The sequence below is a fragment of the Hyla sarda genome, chromosome 3 (assembly GCF_029499605.1).
Source record: "Hyla sarda isolate aHylSar1 chromosome 3, aHylSar1.hap1, whole genome shotgun sequence".
In the NCBI taxonomy this organism is placed as follows: domain Eukaryota; kingdom Metazoa; phylum Chordata; class Amphibia; order Anura; family Hylidae; genus Hyla; species Hyla sarda.
The window spans coordinates 292,914,119-292,933,660 of NC_079191.1; the positions used below are offsets into that span (position 1 = coordinate 292,914,119).

The window sequence follows — 19,542 nt, forward strand, 5'->3', positions numbered from 1 at the left end:
TGCAGGTATCTTGTTTTTAATATTTTAATTCACATTTACACATCTTTTCTGAGTAATCATCAGGACCTTATTAGGGATTACTTAACAATTTTGGTATTACACGTATATATGGATTTGTGGAAATTTTTGATATTTATATATTTTGTACACTGTGCACTAATTGACTAGTTTGGAGTGTTTTATATTTTTTTACATTATGATTTTGTACACTTTTGTATTTGTATCTGTAATTGTGTGGCCTATAAGAATGATGGCTTTATTCACTTGTGTTATGCTTGAGAAAGACCAGGAGAGCTGGTTGAAACGTCGCTGTAACTTTCACCAAGATATGGAATAAATTTCACTTTTTTGCACTTTCATCATTTTGTGTGCTGCGGATTTCTACTAATTTATATATATATATATATATATATATATATATATATATTTATATATATATATATAAATAGTTAGTTATAGTATGTAGTCCCAAAAAGGGTGCCTCAGCTGTTTAACCCCTTAAGGACCCGGGATTTTTCCGTTTTTGCACTTTCGTTTTTTTCCTCCTTACCTTTAAAAAAAATCATTCTTTAAATTTTGCACCTATAAATCCATATCATGGCTTATTTTTTGCACCACCAATTCTACTTTGTAATGACATCAGTCATTTTACCCAAAAATCTATGGCAAAACAGAAAAAAAATCATTGTGCAACAAAATTGAAGAAAAAATTCCATTTTGTAACACTTGGGGTATTCCGTTTCTACACAGTACATTTTTCGGTAAAAAAAATTACACCTTCTCTTTATTCTGTTGGTCCATGCGATTAAAATGATACCCTACTTATGTAGGTTTGATTTTGTTGTACTTCTGAAAAAAATCATAACTACATGCAGGAAAATGTAAACGTTTAAAATTGTCATCTTCTGACCCTATAATTTTTGTATTTTTCCACGTATGGGGCGGTATTAGGGCTCATTTTTTGCGTCGTGATCTGAAGTTTTTAACAGTACCATTTTTGTATAGATCGGATTTATTGATCGTTTATTTATTATTTCATGATATAAAAAGTGACCAAGAATACTCTATTTTGGACTTTGTTTTGGAATTTTTTTGCGCGTATGATCATGCGGTTTAATTATATATATTTTTAATTAAGACATTTCCGCTTGCGGCGATAACGCATGTTTTATTTTTATTTACACTGTTTTTTTTATGGGAAAAGGGTTAAATGATCTTTATTAGCTTCTTTTTTTTTCACTTTTGTACACACTGATCTTTTACATTGATCAATGGTTTCTCATAGGAAACCATTGGTCAATGATTCTGCCGCTTGACTGTTCATGCCTGGATCTCAGGCACTGAGCAGCCATTCGGCGATCGGACACCAGGAAGCAGGTAAGGGGACCCTCCTGCTGTCCTACAGCTGTTGGTGATGCCGCGGTGATCCCTGAGCTAATCGGCATTCGTTTACTTTCACTTTAGATGCGGACGTACAGGACGTACAGGTAGGCCGTGGGTCCTTAAGGGGTTAAAAACTTTAAATCTTGAACTCCACGCATGCACAGATGGGCTTTGATTTTTTGGGAATACTGTGAGTTGTAGTTTTGTAACAGATGGAGGCACCAATTTTGTGAATCATTGCTATATATTACAGCAGATGAAAGCAGGATGGGATTGGTTGCTTAGTAACATTCTGAGTGTTGGGGCTGGTCAGGTGACTGGGGCAGAAGATGGCAGTTATGAGGAAGTGAGCACAGAGTGGCAGCAAAGAATGCTGGGACCTGTAGTTGAAAGACAGCGTGCAGGGAAAGGAACAAGTAGAAGAGAAGAAAGGCGTATCGCAGCCATATACAGGAGATAAAAAGAATAATAGATGCAAGGTTAATGTCCTATGCTGATCTGAGTTTTGTTTTTTCTAATTCCGTTCGCTGGATAACACCTTTAACCCCTTAAGGACCAAGCCCATTTTAACCTTCAGGACCAGGCAAATTTTACTTTAGCGTTTTCGTTTTTTCCTCCTCTACTTCTAAAATCCATAACTTTTATATCTCCATCTACATACCCATATAAGGGCTTGTTTTTTGTGTGACCATTTGTACTTGTTAATTGTAACAAAACCTCTCATTTTACCATAAAATGTACGGCGAACCCAAAACATTTTTTTTTAGGGAGGAAATTTAAATAAAAACCTAAATTTTGCACATTTTGGAGGGTTTTGTTTTCACAATGTACACTTTGCGGTAAAAATGATGTGTTCTTTATTCTGTGGGGCAATACGATTAAAATGATACCCATGGCTAGATACTTTTAGATTTTTTTTTTAAGTGGGTCAAAAATATAAAACTTTTTGTACAAAATCAGTAATCTAAAATCGCCCTATTTTGATCACCTATAACTTTTTCATTTTTCCGTATATAGGGCGGTATGAGGGCTCATTTTTTGCACAATCTGTACTTTTTATCAATACCACATTTGCATATATAAACCTTTTTAGAGAGTTTGGAATAAAATGGGACAAAAAAGCAGAATTTTTGGACTTCTTTCTATTTTTTACGTTTACGCCGTTCACCGTACGGGATCATTAACATCATATTTTGATAGTTCGGACATTTATGCACGCGGCGATACCAAATATGTTTATAAAACTAAATTTTTTACGCTTTTTGAGGGTAAAATGGGAAAAAGGACAATTTTTATTGGGTGGAGGGCATTTTTCACTTTTTTAAACTTTTAATTTTAAAATTTTTTAACTATTTTTTTTTACACTTTATGTCTCCATAGCGGACTATCTATAGCAATCATTTGATTGCTAATACTGTTCAGTGCTATGCATAGGACATAGCACTGATCAGTATTATCGGTGGTGATCTGCTCTGGTCTGCTCGATCTCAGGAGACACCGGGAGACGGACGGAGCCAGGTGAGGGGACCTCTGTCCACCATTACAGATGATCGGATCCGTTCATCTATTTTAACATGCGCATTGCCGCAGATGCTATGATCTTTACTGATCACTGCATCTGAGGGGTTAATGGCAGACATCCGCGCGATCGTGGATGTTGGCCATTACCGGCGGGTCCCTTGCTGCTGCTAGCAGCCATAACCTGCCGTGTTTGACGCGAGCACCGCTCCGATGCTCGCGGTCATACACAGGATGTAAATGTACGTCCTGATGCGTGAAGTACCGCCAAACCAGGACATACATTTACATCCGTGGTCCTTAAGGGGTTAAAGTAGGTGAGTTAAGAATATGTAAAAGAACCAAAATCATATAAAAAGTCAAGTAACGTAACAAAAAAATTAAAATTTAGTTGGGCATGAAGAATTTATCTTAACTGTTCTAAGCTAGGAAATTAATTTGTAACCAGATTAACTGGCTAATACAAATTAAATAATCCTGCTCCAGAGGACAGAATATTTGGAAAAACAGCAAGGAGAGGGTTAATTTGGTTTTTCACTGGTGCCATATTTTCCTTTGAAAAGCCATGGAAGCTAATAGGGGAGTCTAGGTCAAGTTGCCGACCCAGAGCACAGCATCTGGATGAACTGGGGTTTACCAAATCTTCCATGTAGTCCAAGGGGGGATTTTAATGAGCAGCATAATCATAATTGAAATATAAGGGAGAGAGTGGCCTCCTGGACAAAAGGTGGAGCAAAAACAGAGTAGCTAATTTGATGAAAGCCATCGCAATAAAATAGAGATAACTGGGAGTTAGGAATGTTTATCACGATGTCATCAGTTTTAGACGGGTCCATTTAGAACATCTCACTTCTTTTTACTCTTTTTGCTACTTGTATGTGTATTTTATGCATATTGTATAAGGCTGCCTGTAAGGAACATGTAAAATACGAAAGACGATTGCTCCCTGGTGTGACACTGAGGACCAACTCACCTAGGACGGTTTTGCAAATTCTGGCACTTGATGTATAAGCACTTAGTCATTTATGGCTGCTTCCTTCCAATACCGCTCCAACCTCCCCAGAGGATGATAGGCGCTGCCAGTAAGGTGATCCACAGGAGTTATAAAAACTGGTTTTATTAAAACATACTACGCGTTACCAGACCGAACCGGTCTCTTCTTCTGGCATGACAAAAATCACTTAATGCTCATAAATACCCACAATTCCAATCCCATGACCAGAGATGACATTAGTATTTTACAGATAAAAAAAAAAAAAAAATATATATATATATATATATATGTGTGTGTGTGTATATATATATATATATATATATATATATATATACGGTATATAAACAAATCATCTAAAGATAGACACAAATTATACAAAAGCAATAAAAATGTATAGATATGTCAGACAGTACTACGTTCTATGATGTCATTAAGCCCTTCCGGGGCCAATGGTTTAAACATAAAAACCAAATAGGACTCCCTGTTGATCGGGGCTTGAAAATGATTGGTCATGATTGAAACTATACCTCTTGATATTAACAATCGTAACACTGTCTCCTTCATGCTTTAAACATGGCAAGATATGCTTCATAAAGGAACTCAGTATATTGGAATGGTGCTTATTCATTCTCTGACGGATAGTCTTAATAGTATGTCCAATATACAGAATTCCACACAAACACAAGTTAGTAAATAAACAGCATAGCTAGAAGCACATGTAAAAGATGTTTTCACGTTAAGTCTGACCTGTAGAATTGGAGTTTAGTGTCCAAGCTCCTACTGGAGCTATACATTCACAGCACAAACAACGTCTGGAGCCTCACGGAATGGAGCCCATCCACCGATCACCTGACCGTATCACATGAGAAATGTCAGGGAGGCCATTTTGGATTTGATATTCACAAATAGGGGTTTGGTATATGATGATATTGTAGGTGAAAGCTTGGGATCTAGGGATTACCAATCAGTGTGGGTTAATATAAGAACAGTGAAGGAGTCACACCACACAAAAAGAAAAGTTTTAGATTTTAGAAAAACAGATTTTTAGAAAAATGAGAATAGTCATAAATGAGTCCCAAGCAGACTGGAACTGATTACATGGAGTCCAGGAGAAATGGGCCTACTTAAAAGACGCATTATTAAAGGCAACAGAAAATTGCATTAGCCTTGTCAGTAAAAGCAGAAAAAGGAAGAGACCACTGTGGTACTCAGTAGAAGTGGCCAAAATCATAAAAAACTAAAAGCTAGCATTTAGTAATAAAAAAATAAATAAATTAAAAAAAACAGAACAATGAAGATAGGGAAATCTAAAAGAAAAGGCAGAAAGAGCCCAAGCTAGCTATAAGAATTTCTAAAGTGCAGGCAGAAGAAAAACTACTTCTGTGAAAAAAGGGGATAAGACATTCTTCAGATACATAAATGAAAAATGGACATTAACCCCTTAAGGACCCGGGGTTTTTCGGTTTTTGTATTTTCATTTTTTCCTCCATACCTTTAAAAAATCATAACTCTTAAAATTTTTCACCTAAAAATCAATATGATGGCTTATTTTTTGCGCCATCAATTCTACTTTGTAATAACGTCAGTCATTTTACCCAAACTTCTACGGTGAAATGAAAAAAAAAATCATTGTGAGACAAAATTGAAAAAAAACGCTATTTTGTAACTTTTGGGGGCTTCCGTTTCTACACAGTACATTTTTCAGTAAAAATGACACATTCTCTTTATTCTGTAGGTCCATACGGTTAAAATGATACCCTACTTATATAGGTTTGATTTTTGTCGTACTTCTGTAAAAAATCAAAACTACATGCAGGAAAATGTAAACGTTTAAAATTGTCATCTTCTGACCCCTATAACTTTTTTATTTTTCTGCATATGGGGCGGTATGAGGGCTCATTTTTTGCGCCGTGATCTGAAGTTTTTAGTGGTACAATTTTTGCATAGATAGGACTTATTGATAGCTTTTTATAAATTTTTTCATGATATAAAAAAAATGACCAAAAATGCACTATTATGGACTTTGGAATTTTTTTGCGTGTACGCCATTGACTGTGCGGTTTAATTAACGGTTTATTTTTATAGTTCGGACATTTCCGCACGCGGCGATACCACAAATGTTTATTTTTATTTACACTTTTTTTATGGGAAAAGGGAGGTGATTCTAACTTTTATTAGGGGAGGGGTTAAATGATCTTTATTCACTTTTTTTTTTTGCAGTGTTATAGCTCCCATAGGGACTTATAACACTGCACACACTGATCTTTTACATTGATCAGTGGTTTCTCATAAGATACCACTGATCGATGATTCTACCGCTTGACTGCTCATGCCTGGGTCTCAGGCACTGAGCAGTCATTCGGCGATCGGACAGCGAGGAGGCAGGTAGGGATCCTCCGGCTGTTATGTAAGCGGTTTGGATGCCGCGAACAGCTCCCTGAGCTAACCGACATGGTTTCACTTTCATTTTAGATACTGCGTTCAGTTTTGAACGCCGCGTCTAAAAGGTTAATAGCGCGCGGCACCGCGATCAATGCCACGCGCTATTAGCTATGGGTCCCGGCCGTTGTTAACGGCCAGGCCCTACCCGCTCTCCATCTGAGGTGCAATTTCTGTGTACTCTACTGTACTGACCATAAGGGATACTATATATCCACTTATGAAAATGACAACTGTTGGCATCCAACAGGCTATTCACGTCCACTTTTTTGAAGTGGATGTGTGTCTGCACACAACCCCTCAGGCCTTTAAATATCTCTAGGTCCAGAAAAACCATATTAGAATCAGAAATCATAGGTGAAAAAATAAGACCTCATGTGTTATTTGTTTAGGTGTGATATAAATTGTAAAGCCATCTCAAAGGTCCCAGTCCAAACAAAAAACAAGTCATCAATAACTCTACGATAAATTAAGTCAGACCAGGGTAGCTGCGCGATGTACTGGGATTCGAACACTCCCATATACAGATTAGCATAACTGGGGACGAAATGAGTCCCCATTGCGCAGCCCCGGGTCTGATGATATAAAACCCCATCTAACGTGAAAACATTGTGGTTTAAAATATATTTATTCTCCTCCAGTGAAAAGTTTTTTTTGTGAATTGCCCCATGAAACCCTTATCTTCCAAAATATTTGAATTCTTAGGAAAAGTAATATTACCCCACTGTAAAATTGTGTAGAATCCTTAAGAAAAGTACGTAAAGTGCAAACATATTCTTGAAGAAATAAATCAATATAGTGAGATAGATGTGAAGAAATAGAATTAACACCAGAGATAATGGGACGCCCCGGGGGTTGGTCTCAGACTTATGCACCTTTGGTAAATAATAGAATACCGGTAATTGGTAATGTTTTATATGTTAAAAATATTTTTCCTTTTAATTCAATAAATGTAATTTTTAAAAAAATTCAATTTTTCCTCCCATATTTTAAATGAACAAAAAAGATCCCTTCTATCGAAAGGTCTTTCTTTTTGCCCGAGTAGCCTACCGGATCCATTCATTCTTTTTTTAGATTTGAATGAATTCACACGCAAATTAACATTGATGCGTTTTTTTCAGGAAAAAAGCTCTTCATCTTATCCTCCAAGTTCGAGTAATATGATTGAAATAAAGTATAAAGATGGGTTTAAACACGTTGAGGTCTATCCTAAGTCCTCTTGTAATCCCTTGAAATGCAGGGGGAGTTTTTATACCTTAGTACTGGAAGATTTCCGTAAAATGTAATGGAGTAAACTATCTAGCGCCATATTGTGATAATTTATCAAAAAATAAAAGATTGGGTTTAAAATCATTGAGGAATAATTTGTTTAATAATACGCACTGTGGACAAGGTGGTGCCACTGTTATACTAGATAGAGAACAGTATTTAACTGAAGCTACACGTATCCTTTCTGAAGTTAATTATGAAATTCTTTCCACTAATCCCCTTTTGGAGGATTTTAGGGAATATGAGGGAATTATTGCTATGGCTGTTAGCAAAAATGTATTGAATAAAAAGGAAAAAGGCTATTAAATATATTTTAAACAACAATGTTTTCACGTTTGATGAGGTTTTATATTGTCAGACACGGGGCTGCGCCACCCTGGTCTGACGATATTTTAATTTATCGTAGATTTGAATTTTTGGTATTTATTCTGAGTATTAAGGGATTTTTATCATGCCTGAAGTAGAGACCTGTTCGGTCTCGTAATGTGTAGCATGTTTTAATAAAACCAGTTTTTATAACTCCTTTTGGATCACCCTACTGGCAGCGCCTATCATCCTCTGTGGAGGTTGGAGTGGTATTGGAATCTGTAAGGAACATGTGTATTTTAAGGCAGAAATAATTCAAAAATGTTTGTGCTTTTATTTTACACAGTGTGATCATAGCCTAAGGTGAGGGTGATGTCTTTGCTTGGGCACATGTACACTAGTTACCAGATCAGTCTGTCATTAGCTCTCACCTGAATGAACAGGAAGCTTTTGTGCATATTACATTATGTGACCTATTCATTTGTAAGAATAAACCAACAAACAAAAAGAAACAAAACAAATCTGTATTCTGGTAATTAGCACATGTAGTGGTACTGGTTGGTCTATGGTAATCTTTCTCTCAAAATGTGAACTGCTAGTATTGTTGAAAAATATTTTGCCTTATTTCTTTTTATTTATTTTTTTTTATGCAGAAACAAAAAAATATTGCTGGAGCACTTGCATTCTGGATGGCAAATGCATCTGAATTACTTAATTTTATAAAACAAGACAAAGATCTCAGTCGAATCACATTAGATGCTCAGGATGTGTTGGCACACTTGGTTCAGATGGCTTTCAAGTAAGAATTACATGTTTTAAGTTCAGTGTGCATGTATTGGAGTAAATTTTGATTGTTTTGCTTGCTGAAAAATAAGTTCTTGAAGTTTGTTTGTGGGTAACAGGAAAAATGGGTGAGCATTACGATCTGAGCGACTTTGAGAAAACCAAAATTGTAGCTCTCCAAAATGGCAGATCTTGTAGGATGTTTCTTATATGCAGCGGTTAGTAGCTACTAAAAGTATTTCGAGAATGGGTAAAATACCACAAAAGGCTACATAACAGCAACTACAAAGGACCTACAATATGATCATTGGAGTTAAGCCATGGTGCAGTGAAATAAAGTGGTCCAGTCTGATGAGTCAGTTTTCCTTATCATATGGAAAGCCAGCTTTATGTGTCATTTAGCTGGGAAAGAAATGGCAGAGTTGTATTATGGGAACAAGGCAAGCTGACAAAGGTAGTGTGATTCTTTCTGCAATATATTATGCGGGGAAACCTTTGTCTTGTCATTGATTTGGGTGTTATTTTGATAGAAATGTTTGTTTGAGAGAGAGGGATAGGGACTGAGAAGGAGACATCGATTTTGGATGGAATACATTTTTATCCTGCAAATTTTTTTTCTGTTTGTGTGTGTATATATGTGTGTATATATGTCTATACAAAAATTACGTCACGCTCTCTTGTAAATGATAGGGGTGCCGTAGTAGGAGTCCCAATCCTTTTCATCCAAGTTAAGTATAAACTAGGCACACCAAGGTTAGCGATGCAATCAAAATAATTTTATTTAGCAATCCATAGGTGTGTTACGTTTCAGTCATATATAGACCTTCATCAGACCGGATTGCTGCGGGGCCGGAGGGAAGCAGATGATCGGCCAGCAAAGCCGTTCTTAGTAGAATGGTGTAGTGCGACCTATAGTCGCTACAGTGTGTGACACACTATAGTGACTATAGGTCACACTACACCATTCTACTAAGCACGGCTTTGCTGGCCGATCATCTGCTTCCCTGCAGCAATCCGGTCTGATGAAGGTCTATATATGACCGAAACATAACACACACATGGATTGCTAAATAAAATTATTTTGATTGCATCGCTAACCTTGATGTACCTAGTTTATACTTGTGTGTATGTGTGTGTGTGTGTGTGTGTGTGTGTATATGTGTGTACAGGGTGGGCCATTTATATGGATACACCTTAATAAAATGGGAATGGTTGGTTATATTAACTTCCTGTTTGTGGCAGATAAGTATATATGAGGGGAGAAACTTTTCAAGGTGGGTGTTGACCATGGTGGCCATTTTGCTGCCCATTGTGTTGGATTGTCAATGCAACCCTCTTCTCCCACTCTTCACACACTGATAGCAACACCGCAGGAGAAATGCTAGCACAGGCTTCCAGTATCCGTAGTTTCCGGTGCTGCACATCTCGTATCTTCACAGCATAGACAATTGCCTTCAGATGACCCCAAAGATAAGTCTAAGGGGGGCAGATCGGGAGACCTTGGGGGCCATTCAACTGTCCCACGACGACCAATCCACTTTCCAGGAAACTGGTCATCTTGGAATACTCGAACCTGACACCCATAATGTCATGGTTCACCATCTTGCTGGAAAAACTCAGGGAACCTGCCAGCTTAAGTGCATAAATAAGGAAACACATCATCATGTAGCAATTTCGTATATCGAGTGGCCTTGAGGTTTCCATTGATGAAGAATGGCCCCACTATCGTTGTACCCCATATACTACACTATACCATCAATTTTTGTGTTCCAACAGTCTTGGAGGGATCTATCCAATGTGGGTTAGTGTCAGACCAATAGCGGGGGTTTTGTTTGTTAACTTCACCATTCACATAAAAGTTTGCCTCATCACTGAACAAAATCTTCTGCTTAAACTGAGGGTCCTGTTCCAATTTTTGTTTTGCCCATTCAGTTGAATGGCCCCCAAGGTCTCCCGATCTGCCCCCCTTAGACTTATCTTTGGGGTCATCTGAAGGCAATTGTCTATGCTGTGAAGATACGAGATGTGCAGCACCTGAAACTATGGATACTGGAAGCCTGTGCTAGCATTTCTCCTGCAGTGTTGCTATCAGTGTGTGAAGAGTGGGAGAAGAGGGTTGCATTGACAATCCAACACAATGGGCAGTACATTGAACACATTTTATAAGTGGTCAGAAACTTGTAAATAATGCATAAAGGAATAAAGTTACGTTAAAACCAAGCATATCATTGTTTTTCTTGTGAAATTCTCAATAAGTTTGATGTGTCACATGACCCTTTTCCTATTGAAAAAACAAAAGTTGGATTCAAAATGGCCGACTTCAAAATGGCCACAATGATAACCACCCATCTTGAAAAGTTCCCCCCTCAAATATACTAATGTGCCACAAACAGGAAGTTAATATCCCCAACCTTTCCCATTTTATTAAGGTGTATCCATATAAATGGCCCACACTGTATATATTGTGTGTGTGTATATACATTATATACACGTGTTTCTATATATACACATACATGTGTGTATATAAAAAAAAAAATATATATATATATATATATATATATATATATATATATATTGTAGATGTGCACCATGTCTGTTTTTCTACCTGAATTCACATATATATATATATATATATATATATATATATATATGTGTATACGTGTGTGTGTGTATATATACAGTTGGGATCAAAAGTTTGGGCACCCAAGGTAAAAATTTTAAAGATGGAAAAATCTAAAAAAAAGCATCAAATTACAGATAGACATATGTCTACAAAAGTTAGATTTTATTTCCATCATTTACACTTACAAAATAACAGAAAACAAAAAAAAATGGCATCTGCATAAGTTTGGGCACCCTGCAGAGTTAATATCTTGTACTGCCCCTTTTGGCAAGTATCACAGATTGTAAACGCTTTTTGTAGCCAGCCAAGAGTCTTTCAATTCTTGTTTGAGGTATCATTGCCCATTCTTCCTTACAAAAGTCTTCCAGTTCTTTGAAAATCTACAACAGCCCAGAAATCTCAATTACGTTGAGGTCAGGAGATTGTGAATGCCATGGCAAAACCTTCAGTTTACGCCTCTTGATATAATCTCCCGTGGATTTCGAGGTGTGTTTAGGATCATTATCCATTTGTAGAAGCTATCCTTTCTTTAACTTCAGCTTTTTCACAGAAGGCATCAAGTTAGTATCCAAAATTTGCTGAAATTTTATTGAATCAATTTTTCCTTCTACTCGTGAGATGTTCCCTGTGCCACTGGCTGCAATACAACCCCAAAGCATGATTGATCCACCCCCATGCTTAACAGTTGGACAGAGGTGAGGTTCTTTTCATTAAATTCTGTTCCTCTTCTTCTCCAAATGTACCTTTGCTCATTCCGGCCAAAAAGTAAAATTTTAACCTCATCAGTCCACAGAACTGGTTTCCAAAATGCATCAAGCTTGTCTGTATGTTCATTTGCAAAGTTCAAACACTGATTTTTGTGGTGAGGAAGTAGAAGAGGTTTTCTTCTGATGACTCTTCCATGAAGACCATATTTGTACAAGTATCTCTTTATAGTGGGAATTCGGTTAGAAGAAAACAGGCATGGTCGCACGTCTACAATCTTGTATAATGATCTGATTGCTTCTCAGCATAATATCAAAAACTAACAGGTAGTTAGTATACATTTTTGATCAAAAAGTACAAGCCCACTCGCCACGTCAAGGCCACCTATTTAGAGTGGGTCCCTAACGTCCCTAGCATAAAATGGCGTAGCAGCGGGCGGCGACCACCACCGCCGCGACACCAGTGCCCACAGGGGGAACGACCCACTGGCAGAGCGGCCCCAATGCCACTCAAACCAGTCTATGGGTCGCACCTCCCCACAGACACTGCGCCACAGCAGTGTACCACAACTCCAGTGTCTGCCAGATCTTTCTGGAGGGATTGTGCAGTCAAACATGGGGTTTGAATTGTGTTTCTCACAATCCTGTTAGCTGTTCTGTCTGATATTTTTCTTGGTCTTCCAGATCTTGCTTTAACTTCCACTGTTCCTGATGACTGCCATTTCTTAATTACATTCCGAATAGAGGATATTGACATCTGAAAACGTTTTGCTATCTTCTTATAGCCTTCTCCAGCTTTGTGAGCGTCAACTATTTTCAGTTTCAGATTTCTAGACAACTGCTTAGAAGAAGGTCAGATGATTCTGGGCATTTAAAACCTTTGAGATTGACATCACCTGGTCTTCCCAGATGATGATTGAGAACAATCCATGACACTGGCAGGTCTTAGCTTTGCAAAGGGGGCAGGGCATGCTATAAATTCTGCATGGTGCCCAAACTTTTGCAGATGCCATTTTTTTGTTTTCTGTTATATTGAAAGTGTAAATGACGGAAATAAAATCTAACTTTTGTTGACATATTATAAGAATGTCTAATCTGTAATTTGATGCCTTTTGGAAATGTTTCCATCTTTCCTTGGCTTCTTTATGCACATTAATACAAATTTTTTACCTGGGGTGCCCAAACTTTTGATCCCCACTGGTGTGTGTGTGTGTGTGTGTGTGTGTATGTATATGTGTATATATATATGTGTATATATATATATATATATATATATATATATATATATATATATCTCAATGTGTGTGTGTATGTATGTGTGTATGTTCCAGCATCACGACCAAACGGCTAAAGATATTAACATGAAACTTGGCACACATGTTACTTATATGTCAACAACAAACATAGGATAGGTAATTTAACCCTTACCCACACCCACATTTGCCAGGGGTGGGGTTTTTGTTTAAAGTCCCATGCAAGTCTATGGGAAATATGTTACTGCATAACTTCCAAACAGCTGGAGATATTTTGATACTTGGTCACATGTTACTTATATGTCAACTTAAAATATAGGATAGCTAATTTAACGCTTAACTACCCCCATTTGTGAGAGTCAGGGTTTGTGTTTAAAGTCCCATGCAAATCAATGGGAAATGTATGTTCCCACATAACTTCACTACAGCTTGAGATATTTCAATACCTGGTACACATATTATGGGTTGGGATTGGAGGTCCGGGATTGGAGGTCGGGATATGACAACAATATATGAGGACGGGATATGAAGTCAAAAGCTTCCTCCTTTGTTTATTTTCCTCTCTCTATATATATATATATATATATATATATATATATATATATATATATATATATTATATATAATGTGTGTGTGTGTAAAATATATATATGTGTATGTATGTGTGTGTATGTATGTATGTGTGTATATATATATATATATATATATATATACACACAAACATTACATAGAATATAATACACACACACACACACACACACACACACACACACACACACTTCTATAGTCCTTTCTTTTTATTCCTGGACTTTTATTTTCTACGTTACCCACAGTCGTTTTGTATGTAAGGAGTTAATATGATGGCACAGGTGCTTTTCTCCTGTCCTGTCACATGACTCCTATTTAAGAAAGCAGAATATATGTATGTTTAGTATAACTAAGGGTGTTACACAACTGATATGCGTGACTCATGCATCACTTGTATTGTTGATTTTTGTGAAATAATGGGACTTATTCACTGCATCCATCCCACGCTAGATGCATTTCTCTTCAAACTTTGGATACTGCCCAGCACTATCTGTGTTGCATGAGGGATTACACCGGGATGTGCTGATTATCTATCTACATTCTACTACGTGACTGTTTTCATGCTCCCTTTATGTGTATTGTTCTGCAATTAACATGACAGCAGTATGTCTGTCTGTGTCCAGTAACCAACTACTAGTACCTGCCTACAGTCAGTTCAGAACCATCTGGTTCGTGCAGATTAAATGTCCCAACTATTGGATATTACAAATAATCATATGCAAGAGTTGGAAATAGCACTCATTCAGGAATCTAGGATTTGGTGGGCTTTATCTACCCTACAAAAAATACCTGGAAAAAAGCATGATACCTCAGGGCTTACAAATCCCCAAATTTCCATTCACAATATATTCAGAGGATTTCAAGAGAGATTGGGAAGATATTATGACAAATTCCTTAAGATTTATAAAACTAATTATTTCTTATGTGGAAAAAGCTCTGTCTGACACTAGTAAATGTGGATCTTGGGGTGAGAGAAGGCCATTTAACTGATATACAAGCTGAGTATATTTTTGTACAATATCCTATTTCAGAAATGTTTAATTCCCTCCGCAAGATGCACAAAGACGCAGTTTCCTCCACGTGTTGGGCCGTTAGCATTAACCCCTTAAGGACACATGACGTTCTCATACGTCTCCATTTCCGAGTCCTTAAGGAGACATGACGTATGAGAACGTATGGGACAATTCAGTCCAGCGATCTGCGGCGGATTCCGGGTCAATCGGGTCTCCAGTGACCCGGTGACCCGGAATTATTGGCTGATCGGGGCCGTCAGAGACGGCCCCGAACAGCCATTGCCAGCAGGGGTGAGGTGGCACTGGTGCCACCTCACGATTGCCCTGATTAGTCGGCCAGATTACCTGCTGTCACTCCCGCAACCCGATCCGCCCCTCTTCCGGAGGACGTGAGCGGGTGCGGGACGTGCACCCCGGGTGCTGGGAACCCCGATCCCCGGCGTCCCTGTTGGGATCGGGGCCCCAGGAGCAGCGGCGGCGACGACGAGGGACTGACCTGTGCGGCGAGGATCGTTGGAGGTGAGTGACGGCCTCCTGCTGTTGCTTAGCAACAGCTCCCAGCATGCAAAAAGGGCATGCTGGGAGCTGTAGTTATGCAACAGCAGGAGGCAGACCACCACAACTCCCAGCATTCCGTTATGGGCATGCTGGGACTTGTAGTTTTGCAACAGCTGGAGGCACATTCTTTCTATGGAAAAGTGTACCTTCAGCTGTTGTATAACTACAACACCCTGCTTGCACAATCAGCTAAAGTGCATGCTGGGAGTTGTAGTGGTGCATCTGGTGGTTGCATAACTACAACTCCCAGCATGCCCGTTGGCTGTCGGTGACTGCTGAGAGTTGTAGTTTTGCAACAGCTGAAGGCACACTGAGTTAAGTAGCAAACCAGTGTGTCTCCAGCTGTTGCATAACAACAATCCCCAGCATCCCCAGCCAAAGTAGTATGCCTCCAGCTGTTGCATAACTACAACACCCAGCATTCCCTTCCGCTGTCCGTACATGCTGGGGGTTGTAGCTTTTGCAACAGCTGAAGGCACACTGGTTGCAAAACACTGAGTTTGTTACCAAACTCGGTGTTTCACAACCAGTGTGCCTCCACTACAACTCCCAGCATGCACTGATAGACAGTACATGCTGGGAGTTGTAGTTTTGCAACAGCTGGATGTTCCCTCCCCCCCAATGTGAATGTACAGGGTACACTCACATGGGCGGAGGATTACAGTAAGTATCCGGCTGCAAGTTTGAGGTGCGGCAAAATTTCTGCCGCAGCTCAAACTGCCAGCGAGAAACTACTGTGAACCCCCCGCCCGTGTGACTGTACCCTAAAAACACTACACTACACTAACACACAATAAAATAAAAAGTAAAAAACACTACGTATACACATACCAATACACAGCCCCCCTCCCCAATAAAAATGAAAAACGTCTGGTACGCCACTGTTTCCAAAACGGAGCCTCCAGCTGTTGCAAAACAACTACTCCCAGTATTGCCAAATAGCCGTTGACTGTCTAGGCAGCTGGAGGCACCCTGTTTGGGAATCACTGGCGTAGAATACCCCTATGTCCACCCCTATGCATGTCCCTAATTTAGGCCTCAAATGCGCATGGCGCTCTCACTTTGGAGCCCTGTCGTATTTCAAGGCAACAGTTTAGGGTCACATATGGGGTATCGCCGTACTCGGGAGAAATTGCCTAACAAATTTTGGGGGGTATTTTCTGCTATTACCCTTTTAAAAAATGTAAAATTTTTGGGAAAACAAGCATTTTAGGTAAAAAAAATATATATTTTTTTACATATGCAAAAGTCGTGAAACACCTGTAGGGTATTAAGGTTCAAATTACCCCTTGTTACGTTCCCCGAGGGGTCTAGTTTCCAAAATGGTATGCCATGTGTTTTTTTTTTTTTTTTTTGCTGTCCTGGCACCATAGGGGCTTCCTAAATGCGGCATGCCCCCAGTGCAAAATTTGCTTTCAAAAAGCCAAATGTGACTCCTTCTCTTCTGAGACCTGTAGTGCGCCAGCAGAGCACTTTTCATCCCCATGCGAGGTGTTTTCTGTATCGGGAGAAATTGGGCTTCAAATTTTGGGGGGTATTTTCTGCTATTACCCTTTTTAAAAATGTACAATTTTTGGAAAACCAAGCATTTTAGGTAAAAAAAAATATATATTTTTTTTACATATGCAAAAGTCGTGAAACACCTGTAGGGTATTAAGGTTCACTTTACCCCTTGTTACGTTCCCTGAGGGGTCTAGTTTCCAAAATGGTATGCCATGTGTTTTTTTTTGCTGTCCTGGCACCATAGGGGCTTCCTAAATGCGGCATGCCCCCCAAAAACCATTTGTCGCTCCTTCCCTTCTGAGCCCTCTACTGCGCCCGCCGAACAATTAACATAGACATAAGAGGTATGTGCTTACTCGAGAGAAATTGGGTTTCAAATACAAGTAAAAATTTTATCCTTTTTACCCCTTGCAAAAATTCAAAAATTGGGTCTACAAGAACATGCGAGTGTAAAAAATGAAGATTTTGAATTTTCTCCTTCACTTTGCTGCTATTCCTGTGAAACACCTAAAGGGTTAATACACTTACTGAATGTCATTTTGCATACTTTGGGGGGTGTAGTTTTTATAATGGGGTAATTTATGGGGTATTTCTAATATGAAGACCCTTCAAATCCACTTCAAAACTGAACTGGTCCCTGAAAAATAGTGAGTTTGAAAATTTTGTGAAAAATTTCAAAATTGCTGCTGAACTTTGAAGCCCTCTGGTGTTTTCCAAAAGTAAAAACTCATAAATTTTATGATGCAAATATAAAGTAGACATATTGTATATGTGAACCCAAAAAAAATATATTTTGAATATCCATTTTCCTTACAAGCAGAGAGCTTCAAAGTTAGAAAAATGCAAAATTTTAATTTTTTTCATCAAATTTTGGGATTTTTCACCAAGAAAGGATGCGAGTTACAATAAAATTTTACCACTAAGTTAAAGTAGAATATGTCACGAAAAAACAGTCTCGGAATCAGAATGATAACTAAAAGCATTCCAGACTTATTAATGTTTAAAGTGACAGTGGTCAGATGTGCAAAAAACGCTCCGGTCCTTAAGGTATAAAATGGCCTGGTCCTTAAGGGGTTAAAGGGGTTATCCTGGAAAAAACTTTTTCTTTTATATATCAACTGGCTCCAGAAAGTTAAACAGATTTGTAAATTACTTCTATTAAAAAATCTCAATCCTTCCAATAATTATCAGCTGCTGAAGTTGAGTTGTTGTTTTCTGTCTGGCAACAGTGCTCTCTGCTGACATCTCTGCTTGTCTCGGAAACTGCACAGAGTAGAAGAGGTTTGCTATGGGGATTTGCTTCTAAACTGGGCGGTTCCCGAGACACGTGTCATCAGAGAGTACTTAGACAGAAAACAACTCAACTTCAGCAGTTCATAAGTACTGAAAGGATTAAGATTTTTTTAATAGAAGTAATTTACAAATCTGTTTAACTTTCTGGAGCCAGTTGTTACGGTATATAAAGTTTTTTCCAGGATAGCCCCTTTAATGCTAACTGCCCAACATGTGGAGGAAACGGCGTCTTTGTGCATCTTGGGGAGGGAATAAAACATTTCTGTAATAGGATATTGTACAAAATATACTCAGCTTGTATATCAGTTGAATGGCCTTCTCTCACCCCAAGATCCACATTTACTAGTGTCAGTCAGGGCTTTTTCCACATAATAATTAGTTTTATAAATCTTGACAAGGAATTTGTCATTCTATAAAAAAATCTTAATCCTTTCAGTACTTATGAACTGCCGAAGTTGAGTTGTTTTCTGTCTAAGTACTCTCTGATGACACGTGTCTCAGGAACCGCCCAGTTTAGGAGCAAATCCCCATAGCAAACCTCTTCTACTCTGTGCAGTTTCCGGGACAAGCAGAGATGTCAGCAGAGAGCACTGTTGCCAGAAGAAAACAACAACTCAACTTCAGCAGCTGATAATTATTGGAAGGATTAAGATTTTTTAATAGAAGTAATTTACAAATATGTTTAACTTTCTGGAGCCAGTTGATAAAAAAAAAAAAAAGAAAAAGGTTTTTCCTGGAATACCCCTTTAAAGTTGCTACACAAAGGTGTGAATATTGGAGAGATGTCACTCATGACCTAAATCCACAGTTGCCTGTATAGACAGCTGCCCCAACAATAAATAGAGACAGCAACAGTACATAAATTTAAACAAAAACAAGTAGAAACTCATATAGGCAGTAAGGATGCCTAAGCCAGAAATGTTAGACACTTTGGCTATAACAGACCACTTTAATAGATCGGTCCCCCCCTCGGAATCTTTCTTGGTACCACATGGTCAAATAAAAACGGGCCAGGTAAAATAGCGATGTAACTTTCTCAACATTAAAAATACTCTCAACATCAAAAATGCCGATCCCTACAGTGTTGATCCAGAGGAAAGCAAAAACATTTATGAGGCTGATACCAGTTGCTCAGTCCCAGGGGGAAAATTCCTTTCTGAAATTCCATTGACCAAGGGATTTATTCTGTCTCTATAAATCTCGTATCCATATAACAAAGGACTATAACGATAGACTTCTGGAAAAGTGCGGAAGAGTTGATGTAGAAAGTTCGAGCAGTGGGACCAGTTCAGCAAATCTTCCAAATGGCTGGAGA

The 19,542-nt window shown here is 38.4% G+C and overlaps 1 protein-coding gene across 25 annotated transcripts in view; it reads left to right on the forward strand.

Moving 5' to 3' along the window:
• AFDN (afadin, adherens junction formation factor) overlaps positions 1–19,542 on the forward strand; it is a 567,513-nt gene that overhangs the window by 367,410 nt on the left and 180,561 nt on the right. For all 25 annotated transcript variants that reach the window (XM_056566867.1, XM_056566890.1, XM_056566880.1 and 22 more), the window contains one exon: positions 8,563–8,708. In XM_056566867.1, the coding sequence (XP_056422842.1) occupies positions 8,563–8,708 (146 nt within the window). The remainder of the gene's footprint in view (positions 1–8,562; positions 8,709–19,542) is intronic.